Below are 27,542 nucleotides of genomic sequence, written 5' to 3' on the forward strand. Positions count from 1 at the left end.
AAGTGGAAGTGGAAGTAGAAGTAGTAAGGAAGAGCAGGTAGGGTAGTATGAAATATGAGATGAAATGCACTTGAGAGAGAGAGAGAGAGAGAACAAAAACACAGGGAAAGTTGAAATTGAGATAGTGAGTGAAACCAATATGATGGAAAGTGGCAGTTGAGATAGAGAATGCAATAAAAAAAGGGGGGGGGGGTGATAATAAAGACAGAGAACGTGGAGATGGTTATAGAAAGAGGGAACATGATGAGGGAAAGTGGAAGTAGAAGTAGTAAGGAAGAGCAGAGGTAAGGTTGTAGAGTAAGGTGGTAGCAGAGGTAGTAATAAAAGTAAGGAAGAGCATTGTCCATTCAGGAGGGAGAAAAGAAAGACAGATGAGGGAGGGGTAAGAAATATTAAGATATTTAATGATTGCCAGATCTGGCGAGAATGAAAGAGGGAGGGGAGCAAGGGAGAACGGATAGGGTGGTAGTGGAGGTAGTAGAAGTAGTAAAGAAGAATGGATAGGTTGGTAGTAGAAGTGATGTCCACACGGTCATTTTTCCTGATGGTCGGGTCCTTGTCCATTGCCCTTTGTTGTAGGCATACCGCCGCCCTCTTCATGTGTTCCTCGCTGGTCTGCAAAGTTACAAAAGAACAAGATTATGTAATAAATACAAGTTCATTTAAAGTTCACTCAGGCATTTCAACCATTATGACAAGAGAAATTGATGAACATGTTCTTTACTGTCTATTGACCACAACTTAAGCATACTATTTTAGAGTAAATTTGGGAAAAAAACAAAAATGTAATGAATAAAATACCAATTCAATTCAATTCAATTCAATTCAATTTTATTTCGCAATATAAAAATCAAAATATACAAAGTAACAGTAAATTTTAACTATGTTTACAAAGGTTATATGCGGGGCTTTCCATGAAGGTTGCGAGAACCTGTGAAGTTGGATCGCCCTTTAAAGAATGAAGAACAATACAAAAAGAAATACATGTATAACATATTATAAGCACATAACAATAAATTAAGTAAAATAAGCAAAGTACAAACACTTCAACTACCTATATAACAAGAGAAAGTAAAATAGAGAGAAGAAAAACAATATATAAAGGGGGAAAAGAAAGGAAAGGAAAACAAGATAACAATGAAAGAGGGTTCAGATATAAAATTAGATGAAAAAAAAATCAACAACTGTGCTGATTAATAATTATTTAGTAGTAAGATTTTATATTGTTTTCTAAAGGAAGATATGAATTGTGATTTCGTTATTACTTGGGGAATCATATTCCACTGTTTAGGACCTAGATAACTCATTGATTTAGCTTCATAACTAGACTTAACAGACCATAAATGAAATTTGTTGGAAAGCCGTGTATTATAATTATGAATTTGACTATTATATTGAAAGAGGTCTGAAAAGGGGGCAGGTAATAACTTGTTTTTATATTTGTACATGAATGTTGCGATTTCTTGCTTATTTATATCATATATATTTAATAACGATAGCTTCTTAAACAAAGGTGCGGAAGGTGCTAGATAATGAGAATTGGTAGCTATTCTTAAACATTTCTTTTGAACTTTAAATAGTGAGTCTAATTCAGTTTGTGTTGCATTAGTGGCCCATACAATATTACAATATTTCAAATAAGGAAAAATAATGGAATGATATAAAGTTATCAAATTTTCGGGTAACAAACTATATTTTAGCTTATTTATCAAGCCAGCATTTCTGCTGATCTTATGTAAAACATTTGTGATATGGTCTTTAAATCCCAAGCAATTATCTAATACGACACCCAAGAAGTTAACGGAATTACTTAATTGAATAAGTTTATTATTAATATAAATGGGAATATTATCGTTATTAATTAAAGGACCGTTATTGCTAGCTATATCGGAAATTTTGGAAATTTTAGATCCTATATTATATTTAGTTTTTCGAAAATAAACACATTTAGTTTTGTCAACATTCAGGGACAATTTATTTGCTTTTAACCAGTCAGATATATTCTTAAGCTCATTATTTAGAACGCGGACAGTATTATTCAAATCTTTAGATGAAAAAAATATACTAGTGTCATCAGCAAATTGATAGAAGGTTAATAAGTTAGATGATTTACAAAGATCATTTATGTATAAAAGAAATAGCAGGGGACCCAGTATTGATCTCCTGAGGTACCCCAATAAAGACATTTAACGAAGAAGACAAAACACCGTGGACAAAAGTATGTTGAACCAGGCTGGTGGCTAACCTCTTGAGATATCGATTTAAAAGTGGCTATGTGCCTGTCGTAGCTAGAGGCATTGACTGTTGGGGTTGTACCCAGGATGGTCAGCAAGTTTCTTAAGCCTTCAACTGCCAAACCACCAACCTCCGTTGGTCAAAGTAGTCCTAGGGTTTATTTCTGCAGATTTTCCAGGTCCTTTGCATGAATTTTCTGAGGAAAACAATATGAGGAAAAGTGACATTTGAGATAGAGAATGTAATATAAGGGACAATGACAATTGAGAAGGAAATGAAGACACGATGAAAGAAAGAGATTGTGATAGAAAGAAGGAACACAAACAGCATGTTTCTATTAGTTTTACTGAAATTATCCGGTTCATTTGTTTTCCGGAAAATAGCATATAGTACCAGGGAATGGGCAGTGTCTATCTACGCGTATTATCCGGATAAATACACTGCTCCGATTTAGTGGGTTAAAAGGTTGTGAATAAGTTTGCATCGATCATGCCTAAGGCACCGCAAAGTAATGTGGGACTGCTAGGTCCACCTGGGATTTTGGTGGCGAGGTAAAATATTCCGATCACGTGATTACTCTGATTTCAGGTGTCACTCCGTTATATGTACTCAATCGGAACGGCGTGAGTTTCTGCTAGGCCTACTTAGCTTTGGCCTAAGTAGTAGGCTTAGGCTCCACTCATTTCTAATGAATTGACCACTAGAAACATCAAATTGGGTAGAACAAAGAATTGGAGCACAATAAGGGGGAAGAGGGGGGGGGGATTAGAAAATGTCCTATGTTTAGTGACGCTGACAACTTTTATGCACCATAACGCAGCAATCAGAGACCTTTTTTGAATTTTTCCTTGTATATGCTAGGTCAGGACGGCTGTTTTATGTCTTTACATTTCATGTGTAAATGTCAATGCCAACAAATGCGACATACAAAAAATAAGGGGGGGCTGGATCTTCAACATGTCGATGCTATACGGATGCTGAACATGAACATTCTGTATTCGCGCATTAACGTAGCCTTCATATGCCTTTTTTGAATTTTTCCTTGCAAATACTAGGTCAGGAAAGCTATCTTTATTATCGTACATGTCTTTGCATTTGATATGTGAAGTGACAATGCCAACAAATGAGAAATACAAAACATAAGGGGGGTGAATCTTAAACATGCTGGTGCTGTACCGACGCTGCAATATCATGGAGATTCAGTATTTGCACAATAATTGCTCTCTTTATTATCGTGCATGTCTTTGCATTCTGTATGTGCAGTATCAATGCCAAGAAATGAGAAATACAAAAAATAAGCCTAGAACAACAGCCATAAGGGGGTGAATCTTGAACATGCCGATACTGTACGTACCGACGTCCGAAGCTGCGATATCATGGGCATTCAGTATTAGCACAATAACACAATAAATTGTAGTCCTACTTACCTTATGGCTTATTGCAATTATTCTTTTTGGCATCTAACAAGTAGACTAATTGATATAAGATCTATCTGCTTCACAGTCAGAGTCATACCAGGCAGAGGCCTAATGCCAGGCCTGGAGTTTCGGCGGACAGCCTACCTATGTTTAGGGGGGAGTGCTTGTTGTTCACGCAAAGTTGCATATCTCACAAAGTTGTGTACAATTTCATGACCTATCGAGAGAAAGTGGATTGATCAAAGTCTAAATTAGTATAAATGGACAGTCAGATAAATATAGGGCACAATACATTTCAAAACTCACCATTTAAATGAATAATAAGAGCTGACTGCCCGCTGGAATGAATCTACTTTTGTTTGTTTAGTTTCTACTGTTACGTTGATTCGTTTGTTATTGTGTGAAGCTACCTCTACGTGAGAAAAGTACCAATGGCGGGAATTGATGGGAAAAATTAATTTTTGTATCACTTTTTAAGGAAAAAGCATAACAATTAATAAAAAACCAATTGCAGGAAAGTAGGCCTGGATTATCAAAGATCAATTTGAGTATGGTATATTTTGTGGCTTCAATGTAAAAATGTTTTTTTAAAGAACTTTTGTAGAGCACCTATTTTTTGGCCTACACTGTACAAACCTATGGTGAATACTAGATTTTTCGTATTTCGGGGGATATTTTTGTTTGCTAATATTTTGGTTTTATGATTAAAAACAAAGAAACGAATGAATATTTAATGTTAAATAGGGTTTAAATGTTAAAATTAAAGCGGCCCCCAAGTATTTCGAGAAATAGGGTCCTAAACTTTTTTTTTGAAATTGCTTGTAATTAATTAAATAATTAACCAATTTTGCTAATTTTTTCAGGATATGCTCATGATAAGATGCACTAAGCAGTGCATATTTTATTTAAATTTATAAGGGCCTCGATTAGTCCGACCTTTTCATCACCTCAAACAAAAATTCATCTAGTCAATTGTTAGTCTCAGTTTTACTTCATTCTTTGGAGAAATGAATAAATCATTTTTTAAAGTGCTAGTTTAAAGAAAAAAACCATCAGGGCCTCGGAGTTAGTGGCCCCAACCGCTATCTAGCAAAATCCTTGAGTTTAATAGGGGTATTGAACCCTATGAACCAGCAAAGGTACCAAAGGGTAAGTAAATTTGACTAAAGTACCATTTTCAACACTTTTCCATAAGCAGATCTGTGAAGATTAAGCAACTCAATAGCTTTCATTTAAAAAAAAAAATGAACAAAATCGATGAAGAATTGAGTGAGCTAATGACATTTTCCAAAACAGTGTATAGGACATACACCGGCGACCCAAAAATTACACCGAGGCACCTTTAAAGTTCAAGGTTATTCCGCCGCAATACTCATGTTAGATGAAAGCCCAACTATCTAAGAGTCCACCTTAAAAAACCCGAAGGAAATCGACCAAGGATAACTAAATTAGAAGCAATTATAAAAAAAAAGACTGATTCTATGAATCTTATTAGGGTTAGGGTTAAACAATAAAATTATTCATCATCCTTATTCTTTTTCCTTGCTTTCATAAGTGTTTTTTATTATTACTTTTATTACTCCTTTTTTCCATTGCTCTATCATTATTTATCAATCTTTACTTCACACATTCTTCTTCCTTGCTCATTGTTTTTCTTCATTTTTTCCGCTCAAAATTAATTGTTTATCATTATTCATCCTTCTTATTCTAGTTCTCTGACAACGGATGACATTTTTAATAAATATTGTTTTATCAATACAAAGAACTTATAGTGTCACCATTATTACCTTTATTATCATTATTTCTTGTTACTTTTGTTAATAACATTGATTCTGTGTTCACTGTGCTTGCTTCTCGTTAGCCGTTTCTCGTCCGCCTTGAAATAGTTTGTATCGAGGTGTTTCACCAACATTTTTTAATCCGTAAATTTGTTCTCATTATGAAAATGTGTTTTATCAATACAAAGAACTTATAGTGTCACCATTATTACCTTTATTATCATTATTTCTCGTTACTTTTGTTAATAACATTGATTCTGTGTTCACTGTGCTTGCTTCTCGTTAGCCATTTCTCATCCGCCTGGAAATAGTTTGTATCGAGGCGTTTCACAAACTTTTTTTAATCCGTAAATTTGTTTTTTCATTATGAAAATGTGAATCGCGCCTACACACAGAGTGTAGGCTGCTATGCACCGCGAATTCTTTGTTTGACCGACCCTCCGATTTAAAGGTCTGTGAATACATTACGAAACTGGCCTTTTCTTAGGCTCTGCAAGATACATACATGTTTAGAGTTTGATGCTAATCCGTCCATCGGTTCTAGTGATAGTGTGATCACAAGCTGTTTTTGCATACATAATGAACAATGTGACCTTTGACCTCGTGACCCCAAAATCTAATCACTTCATCGGCTCTGCAAGATACATACATGCCCAAAGTTTGGCGGGAATCCATTCATCGGTTCTTGAGATAACGTGATCACAAGAACAGACGTACGGACAGACAGACAACCAGAAAACATAACGCCTCCGGCTAGGCTGTAGCAGAGACATCAAAATATTATTATTATTATTATTATTATTATTAAGGCATAAATATGTGTGTTAAAAAGGTTTTTTAAATTCCATCTTATGTATTGTGTATCCCATGTATTGTTAAATAGAACCAAACTTTAGGTAATTTTAATGTATGGCATGTAAGGTATTGCCAACCATTAGACTGTAATAGGATCAAATGAGGGCTAGAAAATCCATTCAAAAGGACTCACCCTCTTCCAACTTTATCTGGCCAGCTTCCGTCCTAGAGAGCTATGGTCAATGTGCGAATATGATCAGCCACTACCCTGTAAGCCATGTCTACACCATCAACATCATCTGCTCCAACGTTCCCTGTGTATAGACGCACTCCAGTCGCCTGAACAAAGTAAGAGAACACAAATTATATTACATCTCTCTTTATTTCAATATCTTACTATTTTCCTATAGACAAACCATGAAAAGTAAAGTGAATAGGAGCCCAGAAGTGTAATAAAGAATGTTATCAGTGAAAAATACTATTACATAACAAAGATCAGCTGTAGGTACAAGCTGCAATTTCCATGCAACATACAGCTTGTTCCCAAATGCTGTGGTGAACGTGGGTGTTTTGAGCATACTGCACTTTTCAATTTAGTATCTCATGAGGTGTTCACACATATACAAGCATTGTATTTCTACATTTGTTTTAAATGCTTATAATTGCTTCGTAATGTTTTGTTGGAAACATGAACAAAATGAAATTGAAATTGAAACAAAAAGATAAGTGAGTACAGATGAACCCAAGTTTGGCGGGAATCTATTAATCGGTTCTTGAGATAACGCAATCACAAGCTATTTATACATACGTAATAAGCCCTGTGACCTTTGACCTCGTCACCCCAAAATCTATTCACTTCATTAGCTCTGCAAAATACATACATGACCAAAGTTTGGTGGTAATCCAATAATTGGTTCTTGAGATAAAGCGATCACGAGAACGGGACGTTCGGATGGACGGACAACCAGAAAACATACTGCCTCCGGCTACTTTGTAGCGGAGGCATAAGAATAAGTGCAGAGTGAAAGTTCAGGAACATTTCAAGAAAGAAATATGTCATCTTTAAATGAAAACTACCAACATGGTATACTGCTCTCACACAATATGATCCCATATCTCATCAAAAAGGGAATTTTCCTGTTCATGATCTTACTTGGTTGAGTTTCTTGAATTCCGACACCTGTGCAAAGACATGCTCCATAATGTGTTTAGCGTCTGTTGAGTCTGCCGGTAGCTTCATGCTGATGGTTTAAGATGTCTCCACACTCATGAACATAATACTCCAGATGATCTTCAGTACCTGCGGGGGAAAGAGTCTACATAAAAAGGCCTTTGTTCTGATATGACATGGAATGGTTTTGTATGCCCTTCGGGTAAAGAGATTGATATAATAGTTGTGTTTAGAAGAACTTATGAACAGGTTATACACCATGGGCAGAATTTTTTTTGGGTTGTTCAAAGCTGTAAGCATTTCAAAGGACCAGATATTTTTCTTCCGGGTACTACTTTGTTTTGAAGATGAAAAAGCTATATTTAAAAGGAGGGCAAGGGTTGCAGCCTCCTGGAGTGATTAGCCCCCAAAAGCAGAAGTTTTGACATGTCGGGCCTTGGCCTTTTCGTGTAGGACCAATTAAAAAACATCACCACCATCATCTAAAACCAAATCCCCCACATCATCAGCTAAAAACATGTAACTCTCATCATCAGCTAAAACCACATCCCGATCAATATCAGCTAGAACCATGTCACTCTCATCATCAGCTAAAACCACATCTACATCATCATCGGCTAAAACCACCTCCCATCATCATCAGCTAAAACCACATCCCCATCAACATCAGCTAAAACCATGTCACTCTCATCATCAGCTAAAACCACCTCGCTCTCATCATCAGCTAAAACCACATCCCATCATCATCAGCTAAAACCACATCCCCATCAACATCACCTAAAACCATGTCACTCTCATCATCAGCTAAAACCACATCCCCATCATCATCAGCTAAAACCATGTCACTCTCATCATCAGCTAAAACCCCATCCACATCATCATCAGCTAGAGCAACCTCCCATCATCATCATCTAAAACCACATCCGCATCAACATCACCTGAAACCATGTCACTCTCATCATCAGCTAAAACCACCTCCCATCATCAGCTAAAACCATGTCACTCTCATCATCAGCTAAAACCACCTCCCATCATCATCATCTAAAACCACATCCCCATCAACATCGCCTAAAACCATGTCACTCTCATCATCAGCTAAAACCACCTCCCATCATCATCATCTAAAACCACATCCCCATCATCATCACCTAAAACCATGTCACTCTCATCATCAGCTAAAACCACATCCAATCATCATCAGCTAAAACCACATCCCCATCAACATCACCTAAAACCATGTCACTCTCATCATCAGCTAAAACCATGTCACTCTCATCATCAGCTAAAACCACCTTCACATCATCATCAGCTAAAACCACACCTCCATCATCATCAGCTAAAACCGCATCTCCATCAACATCACCTAAAACCATGTCACTCTCATCATCAGCTAAAACCATGTCACTCTCATCATCCGCTAAAACCACCTTCACATCATCATCTAAAACCACATCCCCATCAGCATCACCTAAAACCATGTCACTCTCATCATCAGCTAAAACCACATCCAATCATCATCAGCTAAAACCACATCCCCATCAACATCGCCTAAAACCATGTCACTCTCATCATCAGCTAAAACCACCTTCACATCATCATCAGCTAAAACCACATCTCCATCAACATCACCTAAAACCATGTCGCTCTCATCATCAGCCAAAACCACCTCGCTCTCATCATCAGCTAAAACCACATCCCATCATCATCAGCTAAAACCACATCTCCATCAACATCACCTAAAACCATGTCGCTCTCATCATCAGCTAAAACCACATGACTGGTTTCAAATTATGGTGGTGATGTAGACTTACCGCTGGTTGAAGAGGAGGCAGGGGCACCACGAATCGGGGTTGAATCAGCGACAGATTTTCATGCTTGAAGGTGAGTGCTTCATACGCTCTGAAAAATTGAAAGGGGAAAAAATGCAACATCTGTAGATGCAATTTCATCATACAAATCAAAATTTGATTTGTACTCAGATTCTTCTACAATTTGGAATATTACGGTAAGCAGATTTATTATTTGATGTAAGGTAGTTTTACTACACAATGCTCTTCCCACAACAGAACTATCAAATGAACATATCAGAACAATTGCCCTCACGTCACTGCCAATTCAGCTGTATACGCCTTAATAATTCAAGCTTGGATCATGTAACGATTAGCTAATGAAGTATGTATATTTTTATTCTCTGAAGCTCTGAGGAATCAACAGCTTTAAGTCCTATCTGAGAGACTGAGTAATTAAAAAGAATACCTTATACAAGCACTAAACCAAGGTTAATCCTTTCAAAGACCAACACTCTGTCCACTATGCTCTTTTGCAGACATGAATCCAATACCCAAATTAATTCTTTGCTCATAGACTACTAACTGCTACGACTCATGATCATTTGATCCTTTCTTTGTTCTTTTCTTGTTCTTTTTTTTTTAAACAATTAATATCATCATCATTATATTTATTATTTTGTTTTTAGTTGGAGGACTCTTTTCTTTCTTTCTCTCTCTCTCTCTCTCTTTCTCTTTTCATAGGATTCTATCATATAGGCCTGGAACTTAGACCGCGCGCAGTCGAAAATAATGCCTCCGCCACAGAGCGATTTTACAAACCAAAATACATAATAGGCCCCATGACTTTTGACCTTTGACCTCATGACCCTAAAATCTAATCAATGGGCCAGTTTCGGCGATTACGTAATGCGCGGTTGCTGTAGTAACTCGGTCGGTCAAGCTTTGCCGTACCGCTATATTGAATCTGTGCATCTTGTATTAGACTGTCGGTTCTTGCTGTTAAATTTCATTCATATCTTTCTATCAAAACTGAGTTTATATATATATAAATTTCCGTTTTGGCCGGAAATGTCTTGCAACTTGCCATTCAACAAGCTGAGTTTCAGGCAGCTGCAATATTTTCTTAGAAAAAGAGGAGTTTTGACCACGGTATACACCCGAGAAAAGACTCGTTAAATTAGCTTCCGTGGTGGCGTACATTAGCCTGCCCATAGCCCCTGACCTACGGGGCCCGTGTCACTCAGTAGACGTGAGTGTGTGTGGGCTAATCACAACGGGCAGGATTTTCATTTAGTGAACTATAGTTACAAACCTCCCTTATGTTTGACGATATTCCTGACTTTGGGATCTATGATGAATTCAATTATCTAGTAGAGAATATGGCAGACTATGCATTTATGATCGTCGAAAACTCGAGGCTTTTAAGAGTTTTGAAGACTTTCGATCAATATTTTCCGACGGCCCTTTGGAAAAGCTCAACTACAATCCCCGTCCTAGCTCTCGGCAGATAGCGACTCGTGTGTTATTAGACTACAGGTCAAACCGACGCAAAAAGACACAACATACCAACTTGAACAAAAAGAAAATATATATAAATATTAAACAAACAAAAAGTAAAAGTAAATGTAATAACAAAATTTATTTTTAAAATGTTTTTTTTAATAATAATAATTGCTTCTTGAATAACGAAGGTCCGGCATAATTATAATACTATTAACTTTTATTTTATGATAATCAAACTTAAAGATAAACTCCAGTTCTGGTAAAAAAAAAAAAAAAAATTCTCACAGAATCAAACGAAACTTACACTGAATGTTCAAGATTACAAATAAATGACATGTGCCAAACAATTTTGGAAGAAAATGTATACTGGCTGAGTAATGAGCAAAGAAAGACAAGGAAATCAAGGTAGAACTAGCCCCGACACCATGTGTGTTATCCAATATATCCCATATATAGCTTTCTGTGTACAGTGCTTGTTACTTTACCAAGACTCGGCCAAATTTATTATGATTTTGATGACTCCAGAACCTTGCAGTGCACACCAATAATTACATGCTACATGATCAACTGTTTCTGATCCATTCCACACCTTTTCTTTCACAATGCAATCGCATTACCAGAACTAACCTTTATCTTTAATTTCTAATCTTATTTTAAACAATAAAATTAATCATTATCCTTATTCTTTTTCCTTGCTATCATAAGTGTTTTTTATTATTACTTTTATTACTCCTTTTTTCCATTGCTCTATCATTATTTATCAATCTTTACTTCACACATTCTTCTTCCTTGCTCATTGTTTTTCTTCATTTTTTCCACTCAAAATTAATTGTTTATCATTATTCATCCCTCTTATTCTAGTTCTCCGTCAACGGATGACATTTTTAATAAATATTGTTTTATCAATACAAAGAACTTATAGTGTCACCATTATTACCTTTATTATCATTATTTCTCGTTACTTTTGTTAATAACATTGATTCTGTGTTCACTGTGCTTGCTTCTCGTTAGCCGTTTCACGTCTGCCTTGAAATAGTTTGTATCGAGGCGTTTCACAAACTTTTTTAATCCGTAAATTTGTTTTCATTATGAAAATGTGAATCGCGCCTACACGTACATGTACACGTGGTAAGCACGCGCCCACACGTTCTTCTGCAAGCAGAGGTGACTGGTGTGCGAACGGGTGGAAAATAGTTCATCACTTCTTTCATTTCTACGTCCAAATTTGTACTCAGTTTCAAGATCAAATGTATGTGGAACAAAATCACATCTCAAAGATATTTATTATTCAAGTTTGAAACTGCCTCCTTTTTCTTCTCTCTCTCTCTCTCTCATAATAGCGAAAGCAAATAATACAATCACACCTTGCAAACACAGTCATGTATTGTATGCACACAGAGTGTAGGCTGCTATGCACCGCGAGTTCTTTGTTTGACCGACCGCTCTGCAAGATACATAGTTTAGAGTTTGATGCTAATCCGTCCATCGGTTCTAGTGATAGTGTGATCACAAGCTGTTTTTGCATACATAATGAGCAATGTGACCATTGACCTCGTGACCCCAAAATCTAATCACTTCATCGGCTCTGCAAGATACATACATGCCCAAAGTTTGGCGGGAATCCATTAATCGGTTCTTGAGAAAACGTGATCACAAGAACAGACGTACGGACAGACGGACAACCAGAAAACATAATGCCTCCGGCTAGGCTGTAGCAGAGACATCAAAATATTATTATTATTATTATTATTCTTATTATTTAGGCATAAATATGTGTGTTAAAAAGGTTTTTTAAATTCCATCTCATGTATTATGTATCCCATGTGTTGTTAAATAGAACCAAACTTTAGGTAATTTTAATGTATGGCATGTAAGGTATTGCCAACCATTAGACTGTAATAGGATCAAATGAGGGCTAGAAAATCCATTCAAAAGGACTCACCCTCTTCCAACATTATCTGGCCAGCTTCCGTCCAAGAGAGCTATGGTCAATGTGCGAATATGATCAGCCACTACCCTGTAAGCCATGTCTACACCATCAACATCATCTGCTCCAACGTTCCCTGTGTATAGACGCACTCCAGTCGCCTGAACAAAGTAAGAGAACACAAATTATATTACATCTCTCTTTATTTCAATATCTTACTATTTTCCTAATAGACAAACCATGAAAAGTAAAGTGAATAGGAGCCCAGAAGTGTAATAAAGAATGTTATCAGTGAAAAATACTATTACATAACAAAGATCAGCTGTAGGTACAAGCTGCAATTTCCATGCAACATACAGCTTGTTCCCAAATGCTGTGGTGAACGTGGGTGTTTTGAGCATACTGCTTTTTTCAATTTAGTATCTCATGAGGTGTTCACACATATACAAGCATTGTATTTCTACATTTGTTTTAAATGCTTATAATTGCTTCGTAATGTTTTGTTGGAAACATGAACAAAATGAAATTGAAATTGAAACAAAAAGATAAGTGAGTACAGATGAACCCAAGTTTGGCGGGAATCTATTAATCGGTTCTTGAGATAACGCAATCACAAGCTATTTATACATACGTAATAAGCCCTGTGACCTTTGACCTCGTCACCCCAAAATCTATTCACTTCATTAGCTCTGCAAAATACATACATGACCAAAGTTTGGTGGTAATCCAATAATTGGTTCTTGAGATAAAGCGATCACGAGAACGGGACGTTCGGATGGACGGACAACCAGAAAACATACTGCCTCCGGCTACTTTGTAGCGGAGGCATAAGAATAAGTGCAGAGTGAAAGTTCAGGAACATTTCAAGAAAGAAATATGTCATCTTTAAATGAAAACTACCAACATGGTATACTGCTCTCACACAATATGATCCCATATCTCATCAAAAAGGGAATTTTCCTGTTCATGATCTTACTTGGTTGAGTTTCTTGAATTCCGACACCTGTGCAAAGACATGCTCCATAATGTGTTTAGCGTCTGTTGAGTCTGCCGGTAGCTTCATGCTGATGGTTTAAGATGTCTCCACACTCATGAACATAATACTCCAGATGATCTTCAGTACCTGCGGGGGAAAGAGTCTACATAAAAAGGCCTTTGTTCTGATATGACATGGAATGGTTTTGTATGCCCTTCGGGTAAAGAGATTGATATAATAGTTGTGTTTAGAAGAACTTATGAACAGGTTATACACCATGGGCAGAATTTTTTTTGGGTTGTTCAAAGCTGTAAGCATTTCAAAGGACCAGATATTTTTCTTCCGGGTACTACTTTGTTTTGAAGATGAAAAAGCTATATTTAAAAGGAGGGCAAGGGTTGCAGCCTCCTGGAGTGATTAGCCCCCAAAAGCAGAAGTTTTGACATGTCGGGCCTTGGCCTTTTCGTGTAGGACCAATTAAAAAACATCACCACCATCATCTAAAACCAAATCCCCCACATCATCAGCTAAAAACATGTAACTCTCATCATCAGCTAAAACCACATCCCGATCAATATCAGCTAGAACCATGTCACTCTCATCATCAGCTAAAACCACATCTACATCATCATCGGCTAAAACCACCTCCCATCATCATCAGCTAAAACCACATCCCCATCAACATCAGCTAAAACCATGTCACTCTCATCATCAGCTAAAACCACCTCGCTCTCATCATCAGCTAAAACCACATCCCATCATCATCAGCTAAAACCACATCCCCATCAACATCACCTAAAACCATGTCACTCTCATCATCAGCTAAAACCACATCCCCATCATCATCAGCTAAAACCATGTCACTCTCATCATCAGCTAAAACCCCATCCACATCATCATCAGCTAGAGCAACCTCCCATCATCATCATCTAAAACCACATCCGCATCAACATCACCTGAAACCATGTCACTCTCATCATCAGCTAAAACCACCTCCCATCATCAGCTAAAACCATGTCACTCTCATCATCAGCTAAAACCACCTCCCATCATCATCATCTAAAACCACATTCCCATCAACATCGCCTAAAACCATGTCACTCTCATCATCAGCTAAAACCACCTCCCATCATCATCATCTAAAACCACATCCCATCATCATCACCTAAAACCATGTCACTCTCATCATCAGCTAAAACCATGTCACTCTCATCATCAGCTAAAACCACCTCGCTCTCATCATCAGCTAAAACCACATCCCATCATCATCAGCTAAAACCACATCCCCATCAACATCACCTAAAACCATGTCACTCTCATCATCAGCTAAAACCACATCCCCATCATCATCAGCTAAAACCATGTCACTCTCATCATCAGCTAAAACCCCATCCACATCATCATCAGCTAGAGCAACCTCCCATCATCATCATCTAAAACCACATCCGCATCAACATCACCTGAAACCATGTCACTCTCATCATCAGCTAAAACCACCTCCCATCATCAGCTAAAACCATGTCACTCTCATCATCAGCTAAAACCACCTCCCATCATCATCATCTAAAACCACATTCCATCAACATCGCCTAAAACCATGTCACTCTCATCATCAGCTAAAACCACCTCCCATCATCATCATCTAAAACCACATCCCCATCATCATCACCTAAAACCATGTCACTCTCATCATCAGCTAAAACCACATCCAATCATCATCAGCTAAAACCACATCCCCATCAACATCACCTAAAACCATGTCACTCTCATCATCAGCTAAAACCATGTCACTCTCATCATCAGCTAAAACCACCTTCACATCATCATCAGCTAAAACCACACCTCCATCATCATCAGCTAAAACCGCATCTCCATCAACATCACCTAAAACCATGTCACTCTCATCATCAGCTAAAACCATGTCACTCTCATCATCAGCTAAAACCACCTTCACATCATCATCATCTAAAACCACATCCCCATCATCATCACCTAAACCATGTCACTCTCATCATCAGCTAAAACCACATCCAATCATCATCAGCTAAAACCACATCCCATCAACATCACCTAAAACCATGTCACTCTCATCATCAGCTAAAACCACCTTCACATCATCATCAGCTAAAACCACACCTCCATCATCATCAGCTAAAACCGCATCTCCATCAACATCACCTAAAACCATGTCACTCTCATCATCAGCTAAAACCATGTCACTCTCATCATCAGCTAAAACCACCTTCACATCATCATCATCTAAAACCACATCCCCATCAGCATCACCTAAAACCATGTCACTCTCATCATCAGCTAAAACCACATCCAATCATCATCAGCTAAAACCACATCCCCATCAACATCGCCTAAAACCATGTCACTCTCATCATCAGCTAAAACCATGTCACTCTCATCATCAGCTAAAACCACCTTCACATCATCATCAGCTAAAACCACACCTCCATCATCATCAGCTTAAACCACATCTCCATCAACATCACCTAAAACCATGTCGCTCTCATCATCAGCTAAAACCACATGATGACTGGTTTCAAATTATGGTGGTGATGTAGACTTACCGCTGGTTGAAGAGGAGGCAGGGGCACCACGAATCGGGGTTGAATCAGCGACAGATTTTCATGCTTGACGTTGAGTGCTTCATACGCTCTGAAAAATTGAAAGGGGAAAAAATGCAACATCTGTAGATGCAATTTCATCATACAAATCAAAATTTGATTTGTACTCAGATTCTTCTACAATTTGGAATATTACGGTAAGCAGATTTATTATTTGATGTAAGGTAGTTTTACTACACAATGCTCTTCCCACAACAGAACTATCAAATGAACATATCAGAACAATTGCCCTCACGTCACTGCCAATTCAGCTGTATACGCCTTAATAATTCAAGCTTGGATCATGTAACGATTAGCTAATGAAGTATGTATATTATTATTCTCTGAAGCTCTGAGGAATCAACAGCTTTAAGTCCTATCTGAGAGACTGAGTAATTAAAAAGAATACCTTTTACAAGCACTAAACCAAGGTTAATCCTTTCAAAGACCAACACTCTGTCCACTATGCTCTTTTGCAGACATGAATCCAATACCCAAATTAATTCTTTGCTCATAGACTACTAACTGCTACGACTCATGATCATTTGATCCTTTCTTTGTTCTTTTCTTGTTCTTTTTTTTTTAAACAATTAATATCATTATCATTATATTTATTATTTTGTTTTTAGTTGGAGGACTCTTTTCTCTTTCTCTCTCTCTCTCTCTTTCTCTTTTCATAGGATTCTATCATATAGGCCTGGAACTTAGACCGCGCGCAGTCGAAAATAATGCCTCCGCCACAGAGCGATTTTACAAACCAAAATACATAATAGGCCCCATGACTTTTGACCTTTGACCTCATGACCCTAAAATCTAATCAATGGGCCAGTTTCGGCGATTACGTAATGCGCGGTTGCTGTAGTAACTAGGTCGGTCAAGCTTTGCCGTACCGCTATATTGAATCTGTGCATCTTGTATTAGACTGTCGGTTCTTGCTGTTAAATTTCATTCATATCTTTCTATCAAAACTGAGTTTATATATATATAAATTTCCGTTTTGGCCGGAAATGTCTTGCAACTTGCCATTCAACAAGCTGAGTTTCAGGCAGCTGCAATATTTTCTTAGAAAAAGAGGAGTTTTGACCACGGTATACACCCGAGAAAAGACTCGTTAAATTAGCTTCCGTGGTGGCGTACATTAGCCTGCCCATAGCCCCTGACCTACGGGGCCCGTGTCACTCAGTAGACGTGAGTGTGTGTGGGCTAATCACAACGGGCAGGATTTTCATTTAGTGAACTATAGTTACAAACCTCCCTTATGTTTGACGATATTCCTGACTTTGGGATCTATGATGAATTCAATTATCTAGTAGAGAATATGGCAGACTATGCATTTATGATCGTCGAAAACTCGAGGCTTTTAAGAGTTTTGAAGACTTTCGATCAATATTTTCCGACGGCCCTTTGGAAAAGCTCAACTACAATCCCCGTCCTAGCTCTCGGCAGATAGCGACTCGTGTGTTATTAGACTACAGGTCAAACCGACGCAAAAAGACACAACATACCAACTTGAACAAAAAGAAAATATATATAAATATTAAACAAACAAAAAGTAAAAGTAAATGTAATAACAAAATTTATTTTTAAAATGTTTTTTTTTTATATATAATAATTGCTTCTTGAATAACGAAGGTCCGGCATAATTATAATACTATTAACTTTTATTTTATGATAATCAAACTTAAAGATAAACTCCAGTTCTGGTAAAAAAAAAAAAAAAAATTCTCACAGAATCAAACGAAACTTACACTGAATGTTCAAGATTACAAATAAATGACATGTGCCAAACAATTTTGGAAGAAAATGTATACTGGCTGAGTAATGAGCAAAGAAAGACAAGGAAATCAAGGTAGAACTAGCCCCGACACCATGTGTGTTATCCAATATATCCCATATATAGCTTTCTGTGTACAGTGCTTGTTACTTTACCAAGACTCGGCCAAATTTATTATGATTTTGATGACTCCAGAACCTTGCAGTGCACACCAATAATTACATGCTACATGATCAACTGTTTCTGATCCATTCCACACCTTTTCTTTCACAATGCAATCGCATTACCAGAACTAACCTTTATCTTTAATTTCTAATCTTATTTTAAACAATAAAATTAATCATTATCCTTATTCTTTTTCCTTGCTATCATAAGTGTTTTTTATTATTACTTTTATTACTCCTTTTTTCCATTGCTCTATCATTATTTATCAATCTTTACTTCACACATTCTTCTTCCTTGCTCATTGTTTTTCTTCATTTTTTCCACTCAAAATTAATTGTTTATCATTATTCATCCCTCTTATTCTAGTTCTCCGTCAACGGATGACATTTTTAATAAATATTGTTTTATCAATACAAAGAACTTATAGTGTCACCATTATTACCTTTATTATCATTATTTCTCGTTACTTTTGTTAATAACATTGATTCTGTGTTCACTGTGCTTGCTTCTCGTTAGCCGTTTCACGTCCGCCTTGAAATAGTTTGTATCGAGGCGTTTCACAAACTTTTTTTAATCCGTAAATTTGTTTTCATTATGAAAATGTGAATCGCGCCTACACGTACATGTACACGTGGTAAGCACGCGCACACACGTTCTTCTGCAAGCAGAGGTGACTGGTGTGCGAACGGGTGGAAAATAGTTCATCACTTCTTTCATTTCTACGTCCAAATTTGTACTCAGTTTCAAGATCAAATGTATGTGGAACAAAATCACATCTCAAAGATATTTATTATTCAAGTTTGAAACTGCCTCCTTTTTCTTCTCTCTCTCTCTCTCTCATAATAGCGAAAGCAAATAATACAATCACACCTTGCAAACACAGTCATGTATTGTATGCACACAGAGTGTAGGCTGCTATGCACCGCGAGTTCTTTGTTTGACCGACCGCTCTGCAAGATACATAGTTTAGAGTTTGATGCTAATCCGTCCATCGGTTCTAGTGATAGTGTGATCACAAGCTGTTTTTGCATACATAATGAGCAATGTGACCATTGACCTTGTGACCCCAAAATCTAATCACTTCATCGGCTCTGCAAGATACATACATGCCCAAAGTTTGGCGGGAATCCATTAATCGGTTCTTGAGATAACGTGATCACAAGAACAGACGTACGGACAGACGGACAACCAGAAAACATAATGCCTCCGGCTAGGCTGTAGTAGAGACATCAAAATATTATTATTATTATTATTATTCTTATTATTAAGGCATAAATATGTGTGTTAACAAGGTTTTTTAAATTCCATCTCATGTATTATGTATCCCATGTGTTGTTAAATAGAACCAAACTTTAGGTAATTTTAATGTATGGCATGTAAGGTATTGCCAACCATTAGACTGTAATAGGATCAAATGAGGGCTAGAAAATCCATTCAAAAGGACTCACCCTCTTCCAACATTATCTGGCCAGCTTCCGTCCAAGAGAGCTATGGTCAATGTGCGAATATGATCAGCCACTACCCTGTAAGCCATGTCTACACCATCAACATCATCTGCTCCAACGTTCCCTGTGTATAGACGCACTCCAGTCGCCTGAACAAAGTAAGAGAACACAAATTATATTACATCTCTCTTTATTTCAATATCTTACTATTTTCCTAATAGACAAACCATGAAAAGTAAAGTGAATAGGAGCCCAGAAGTGTAATAAAGAATGTTATCAGTGAAAAATACTATTACATAACAAAGATCAGCTGTAGGTACAAGCTGCAATTTCCATGCAACATACAGCTTGTTCCCAAATGCTGTGGTGAACGTGGGTGTTTTGAGCATACTGCACTTTTCAATTTAGTATCTCATGAGGTGTTCACACATATACAAGCATTGTATTTCTACATTTGTTTTAAATGCTTATAATTGCTTCGTAATGTTTTGTTGGAAACATGAACAAAATGAAATTGAAATTGAAACAAAAAGATAAGTGAGTACAGATGAACCCAAGTTTGGCGGGAATCTATTAATCGGTTCTTGAGATAACGCAATCACAAGCTATTTATACATACGTAATAAGCCCTGTGACCTTTGACCTCGTCACCCCAAAATCTAATCACTTCATTAGCTCTGCAAAATACATACATGACCAAAGTTTGGTGGTAATCCAAAAATTGGTTCTTGAGATAAAGCGATCACGAGAACGGGACGTTCGGATGGACGGACAACCAGAAACATACTGCCTCCGGCTACTTTGTAGCGGAGGCATAAGAATAAGTGCAGAGTGAAAGTTCAGGAACATTTCAAGAAAGAAATATGTCATCTTTAAATGAAAACTACCAACATGGTATACTGCTCTCACACAATATGATCCCATATCTCATCAAAAAGGGAATTTTCCTGTTCATGATCTTACTTGGTTGAGTTTCTTGAATTCCGACACCTGTGCAAAGACATGCTCCATAATGTGTTTAGCGTCTGTTGAGTCTGCCGGTAGCTTCATGCTGATGGTTTAAGATGTCTCCACACTCATGAACATAATACTCCAGATGATCTTCAGTACCTGCGGGGGAAAGAGTCTACATAAAAAGGCCTTTGTTCTGATATGACATGGAATGGTTTTGTATGCCCTTCGGGTAAAGAGATTGATATAATTGTTGTGTTTAGAAGAACTTATGAACGGGTTATACACCATGGGCAGAATTTGTTTTGGGTTGTTCAAAGCTGTAAGCATTTCAAAGGACCAGATATTTTTCTTCCGGGTACTACTTTGTTTTGAAGATGAAAAAGCTATATTTAAAAGGAGGGCAAGGGTTGCAGCCTCCTGTAGTGATTAGCCCCCAAAAGCAGAAGTTTTGACATGTCGGGCTTGGCCTTTTCGTGTAGGACAATTAAAAAACATCACCACCATCATCTAAAACCAAATCCCCCACATCATCAGCTAAAAACATGTAACTCTCATCATCAGCTAAAACCACATCCCGATCAATATCAGCTAGAACCATGTCACTCTCATCATCAGCTAAAACCACATCTACATCATCATCGGCTAAAACCACCTCCCATCATCATCAGCTAAAACCACATCCCCATCAACATCAGCTAAAACCATGTCACTCTCATCATCAGCTAAAACCACCTCGCTCTCATCATCAGCTAAAACCACATCCCATCATCATCAGCTAAAACCACATCCCCATCAACATCACCTAAAACCATGTCACTCTCATCATCAGCTAAAACACATCCCCATCATCATCAGCTAAAACCATGTCACTCTCATCATCAGCTAAAACCCATCCACATCATCATCAGCTAGAGCAACCTCCCATCATCATCATCTAAAAAATCACATCCGCATCAAACATCACCTGAAACCATGTCACTCTCATCATCAGCTAAAACCACCCCCATCATCAGCTAAAACCATGTCACTCTCATCATCAGCTAAACCCACCTCCCATCATCATCATCTAAAACCACATCCCCATCAACATCGCCTAAAACCATGTCACTCTCATCATCAGCTAAAACCACCTCCCATCATCATCATCTAAACACACATCCCATCATCATCACCTAAAACCATGTCACTCTCATCATCAGCTAAAACCACATCCAATCATCATCAGCTAAAACCACTCCCCATCAACATCACCTAAAACCATGTCACTCTCATCATCAGCTAAAACCATGTCACTCTCATCATCAGCTAAACCACCTTCACATCATCACCAGCTAAAACCACACCTCCATCATCATCAGCTAAAACCGCATCTCATCAACATCACCTAAAAACCATGTCACTCTCATCATCAGCTCTAAAACCATGTCACTCTCATCATCAGCTAAAACCACTTCACATCATCATCAGCTAAAACCAACCCTCCATCATCATCAGCTTAAAACACATCTCCATCACATCACCTAAAACCATGTCGCTTCCATCATCAGCTAAAAACCACATGATGACTGTTTCAAATTATGGTGGTGATGTAGACTTACCGCTGGTTGAAGAGGAGGCAGGGGCACCACGAATCGGGGTTGAATCAGCGACAGATTTTCATGCTTGACGTTGAGTGCTTCATACGCTCTGAAAAATTGAAAGGGGAAAAATGCAACATCTGTAGATGCAATTTCATCATACAAATCAAAATTTGATTGTACTCAGATTCTTCTACAATTTGGAATATTACGGTAAGCAGATTTATCATCTAAAACCACATCCCCATCAGCATCACCTAAAACCATGTCACTCACATCAGCTAAAACCACATCCAATCATCATCAGCTAAAACCATGTCACTCTCATCATCAGCTAAAACCACATCCCCATCAACATCGCCTAAAACCATGTCATCATCAGCTAAAACCACCTCCCATCATCATCATCTAAAACCACATCCCATCATCATCACCAAACCATGTCACTCTCATCATCAGCTAAAACACATCCATCATCATCAGCTAAAACACATCCCCATCAACATCGCCTAAAACCATGTCACTCTCATCATCAGCTAAAACCATGTCACTCTCATCATCAGCTAAAACACCTTCACATCATCATCAGCTAAAAACACCTCCATCATCATCAGCTTAAACCACATCTCCATCAACATCACCTAAAACCATGTCGCTCTCATCATCAGCTAAAACCACATGATGACTGGTTTCAAATTATGGTGGTGATGTAGACTTACCGCTGGTTGAAGAGGAGGCAGGGGCACCACGAATCGGGGTTGAATCAGCGACAGATTTTCATGCTTGACGTTGAGTGCTTCATACGCTCTGAAAAATTGAAAGGGGAAAAAATGCAACATCTGTAGATGCAATTTCATCATACAAATCAAAATTTGATTTGTACTCAGATTCTTCTACAATTTGGAATATTACGGTAAGCAGATTTATTATTTGATGTAAGGTAGTTTTACTACACAATGCTCTTCCCACAACAGAACTATCAAATGAACATATCAGAACAATTGCCCTCACGTCACTGCCAATTCAGCTGTATACGCCTTAATAATTCAAGCTTGGATCATGTAACGATTAGCTAATGAAGTATGTATATTATTATTCTCTGAAGCTCTGAGGAATCAACAGCTTTAAGTCCTATCTGAGAGACTGAGTAATTAAAAAGAATACCTTTACAAGCACTAAACCAAGGTTAATCCTTTCAAAGACCAACACTCTGTCCACTATGCTCTTTTGCAGACATGAATCCAATACCCAAATTAATTCTTTGCTCATAGACTACTAACTGCTACGACTCATGATCATTTGATCCTTTCTTTGTTCTTTTCTTGTTCTTTTTTTTTTAAACAATTAATATCATCATCATTATATTTATTATTTTTGTTTTTAGTTGGAGGACTCTTTTCTTTCTTTCTCTCTCTCTCTCTCTTTCTCTTTTCATAGGATTCTATCATATAGGCCTGGAACTTAGACCGCGCGCAGTCGAAAATAATGCCTCCGCCACAGAGCGATTTTACAAACCAAAATACATAATAGGCCCCATGACTTTTGACCTTTGACCTCATGACCCTAAAATCTAATCAATGGGCCAGTTTCGGCGATTACGTAATGCGCGGTTGCTGTAGTAACTAGGTCGGTCAAGCTTTGCCGTACCGCTATATTGAATCTGTGCATCTTGTATTAGACTGTCGGTTCTTGCTGTTAAATTTCATTCATATCTTTCTATCAAAACTGAGTTTATATATATATAAATTTCCGTTTTGGCCGGAAATGTCTTGCAACTTGCCATTCAACAAGCTGAGTTTCAGGCAGCTGCAATATTTTCTTAGAAAAAGAGGAGTTTTGACCACGGTATACACCCGAGAAAAGACTCGTTAAATTAGCTTCCGTGGTGGCGTACATTAGCCTGCCCATAGCCCCTGACCTACGGGGCCCGTGTCACTCAGTAGACGTGAGTGTGTGTGGGCTAATCACAACGGGCAGGATTTTCATTTAGTGAACTATAGTTACAAACCTCCCTTATGTTTGACGATATTCCTGACTTTGGGATCTATGATGAATTCAATTATCTAGTAGAGAATATGGCAGACTATGCATTTATGATCGTCGAAAACTCGAGGCTTTTAAGAGTTTTGAAGACTTTCGATCAATATTTTCCGACGGCCCTTTGGAAAAGCTCAACTACAATCCCCGTCCTAGCTCTCGGCAGATAGCGACTCGTGTGTTATTAGACTACAGGTCAAACCGACGCAAAAAGACACAACATACCAACTTGAACAAAAAGAAAATATATATAAATATAAAACAAACAAAAAGTAAAAGTAAATGTAATAACAAAATTTATTTTTAAAATGTTTTTTTTAATAATAATAATTGCTTCTTGAATAACGAAGGTCCGGCATAATTATAATACTATTAACTTTTATTTTATGATAATCAAACTTAAAGATAAACTCCAGTTCTGGTAAAAAAAAAAAAAAAAATTCTCACAGAATCAAACGAAACTTACACTGAATGTTCAAGATTACAAATAAATGACATGTGCCAAACAATTTTGGAAGAAAATGTATACTGGCTGAGTAATGAGCAAAGAAAGACAAGGAAATCAAGGTAGAACTAGCCCCGACACCATGTGTGTTATCCAATATATCCCATATATAGCTTTCTGTGTACAGTGCTTGTTACTTTACCAAGACTCGGCCAAATTTATTATGATTTTGATGACTCCAGAACCTTGCAGTGCACACCAATAATTACATGCTACATGATCAACTGTTTCTGATCCATTCCACACCTTTTCTTTCACAATGCAATCGCATTACCAGAACTAACCTTTATCTTTAATTTCTAATCTTATTTTTAAACAATAAAATTAATCATTATCCTTATTCTTTTTCCTTGCTATCATAAGTGTTTTTTATTATTACTTTTATTACTCCTTTTTTCCATTGCTCTATCATTATTTATCAATCTTTACTTCACACATTCTTCTTCCTTGCTCATTGTTTTTCTTCATTTTTTCCACTCAAAATTAATTGTTTATCATTATTCATCCCTCTTATTCTAGTTCTCCGTCAACGGATGACATTTTTAATAAATATTGTTTTATCAATACAAAGAACTTATAGTGTCACCATTATTACCTTTATTATCATTATTTCTCGTTACTTTTGTTAATAACATTGATTCTGTGTTCACTGTGCTTGCTTCTCGTTAGCCGTTTCACGTCCGCCTTGAAATAGTTTGTATCGAGGCGTTTCACAAACTTTTTTAATCCGTAAATTTGTTTTCATTATGAAATGTGAATCGCGCCTACACGTACATGTACACGTGGTAAGCACGCGCACACACGTTCTTCTGCAAGCAGAGGTGACTGGTGTGCGAACGGGTGGAAAATAGTTCATCACTTCTTTCATTTCTACGTCCAAATTTGTACTCAGTTTCAAGATCAAATGTATGTGGAACAAAATCACATCTCAAAGATATTTATTATTCAAGTTTGAAACTGCCTCCTTTTTCTTCTCTCTCTCTCTCTCTCATAATAGCGAAAGCAAATAATACAATCACACCTTGCAAACACAGTCATGTATTGTATGCACACAGAGTGTAGGCTGCTATGCACCGCGAGTTCTTTGTTTGACCGACCGCTCTGCAAGATACATAGTTTAGAGTTTGATGCTAATCCGTCCATCGGTTCTAGTGATAGTGTGATCACAAGCTGTTTTTGCATACATAATGAGCAATGTGACCATTGACCTTGTGACCCCAAAATCTAATCACTTCATCGGCTCTGCAAGATACATACATGCCCAAAGTTTGGCGGGAATCCATTAATCGGTTCTTGAGATAACGTGATCACAAGAACAGACGTACGGACAGACGGACAACCAGAAAACATAATGCCTCCGGCTAGGCTGTAGTAGAGACATCAAAATATTATTATTATTATTATTATTCTTATTATTAAGGCATAAATATGTGTGTTAACAAGGTTTTTTAAATTCCATCTCATGTATTATGTATCCCATGTGTTGTTAAATAGAACCAAACTTTAGGTAATTTTAATGTATGGCATGTAAGGTATTGCCAACCATTAGACTGTAATAGGATCAAATGAGGGCTAGAAAATCCATTCAAAAGGACTCACCCTCTTCCAACATTATCTGGCCAGCTTCCGTCCAAGAGAGCTATGGTCAATGTGCGAATATGATCAGCCACTACCCTGTAAGCCATGTCTACACCATCAACATCATCTGCTCCAACGTTCCCTGTGTATAGACGCACTCCAGTCGCCTGAACAAAGTAAGAGAACACAAATTATATTACATCTCTCTTTATTTCAATATCTTACTATTTTCCTAATAGACAAACCATGAAAAGTAAAGTGAATAGGAGCCCAGAAGTGTAATAAAGAATGTTATCAGTGAAAAATACTATTACATAACAAAGATCAGCTGTAGGTACAAGCTGCAATTTCCATGCAACATACAGCTTGTTCCCAAATGCTGTGGTGAACGTGGGTGTTTTGAGCATACTGCACTTTTCAATTTAGTATCTCATGAGGTGTTCACACATATACAAGCATTGTATTTCTACATTTGTTTTAAATGCTTATAATTGCTTCGTAATGTTTTGTTGGAAACATGAACAAAATGAAATTGAAATTGAAACAAAAAGATAAGTGAGTACAGATGAACCCAAGTTTGGCGGGAATCTATTAATCGGTTCTTGAGATAACGCAATCACAAGCTATTTATACATACGTAATAAGCCCTGTGACCTTTGACCTCGTCACCCCAAAATCTAATCACTTCATTAGCTCTGCAAAATACATACATGACCAAAGTTTGGTGGTAATCCAATAATTGGTTCTTGAGATAAAGCGATCACGAGAACGGGACGTTCGGATGGACGGACAACCAGAAAACATACTGCCTCCGGCTACTTTGTAGCGGAGGCATAAGAATAAGTGCAGAGTGAAAGTTCAGGAACATTTCAAGAAAGAAATATGTCATCTTAAATGAAAACTACCAACATGGTATACTGCTCTCACACAATATGATCCCATATCTCATCAAAAAGGGAATTTCCTGTTCATGATCTTACTTGGTTGAGTTTCTTGAATTCCGACACCTGTGCAAAGACATGCTCCATAATGTGTTTAGCGTCTGTTGAGTCTGCCGGTAGCTTCATGCTGATGGTTTAAGATGTCTCCACACTCATGAACATAATACTCCAGATGATCTTCAGTACCTGCGGGGGAAAGAGTCTACTATAAAAAGGCCTTTGTTCTGATATGACATGGAATGGTTTTGTATGCCCTTCGGGTAAAGAGATTGATATAATAGTTGTGTTTAGAAGAACTTATGAACGGGTTATACACCATGGGCAGAATTTTTTTGGGTTGTTCAAAGCTGTAAGCATT

General features: G+C 37.5%; 1 protein-coding gene across 6 annotated transcripts; it reads right to left on the minus strand.

Moving 5' to 3' along the window:
* Positions 1–65: 65 nt before the first annotated feature.
* LOC105440574 (alanine--tRNA ligase, cytoplasmic-like) lies at positions 66–27,384 on the minus strand. 6 transcript variants are annotated; one of them, XR_004065116.1, is made up of 13 exons: positions 27,224–27,384; positions 26,265–26,410; positions 22,843–22,930; positions 20,556–20,702; positions 19,596–19,741; positions 16,173–16,260; positions 13,594–13,740; positions 12,633–12,778; positions 9,209–9,296; positions 7,380–7,526; positions 6,420–6,565; positions 2,246–3,870; positions 66–615 (listed from the first exon to the last, which is right to left on the minus strand). XR_004065116.1 is itself a non-coding variant. In XM_030991371.1 (8 exons), exons 4-7 carry the CDS (start codon positions 20,640–20,642, stop codon positions 13,690–13,692), a joined length of 372 nt encoding a protein of 123 aa, XP_030847231.1. In that variant the 5' UTR covers positions 20,643–20,702; positions 22,843–22,930; positions 26,265–26,410; positions 27,224–27,384; the 3' UTR covers positions 11,776–12,778; positions 13,594–13,689. The 6 variants fall into 6 exon arrangements, 1 of the variants encoding a protein (XP_030847231.1); XR_004065120.1 differs by lacking the exon at positions 19,596–19,741; XR_004065117.1 differs by lacking the exon at positions 12,633–12,778.
* Positions 27,385–27,542: the final 158 nt, after the last annotated feature.

Source organism: Strongylocentrotus purpuratus, unplaced genomic scaffold, assembly GCF_000002235.5.
Source record: "Strongylocentrotus purpuratus isolate Spur 01 unplaced genomic scaffold, Spur_5.0 spur5_scaffold_2, whole genome shotgun sequence".
Classification (NCBI taxonomy): Eukaryota; Metazoa; Echinodermata; class Echinoidea; order Camarodonta; family Strongylocentrotidae; genus Strongylocentrotus; species Strongylocentrotus purpuratus.

Bases quoted from the DNA above. Each gene is read 5' to 3' on its own strand.
- LOC105440574 (XM_030991371.1), bottom strand. From the start codon at position 20,642: ATGAAGCTACCGGCAGACTCAACAGACGCTAAACACATTATGGAGCAT. The intron at 19,742-20,555 runs GTAAGATCATGA...TACTTTGTTCAG, and splicing joins AATTCAAGAAACTCAACCAA to GCGACTGGAGTGCGTCTATA. The intron at 13,741-16,172 runs GTAAGTCTACAT...TTTCCCCCGCAG, and splicing joins TGCCTCCTCTTCAACCAGCG to GTACTGAAGATCATCTGGAG.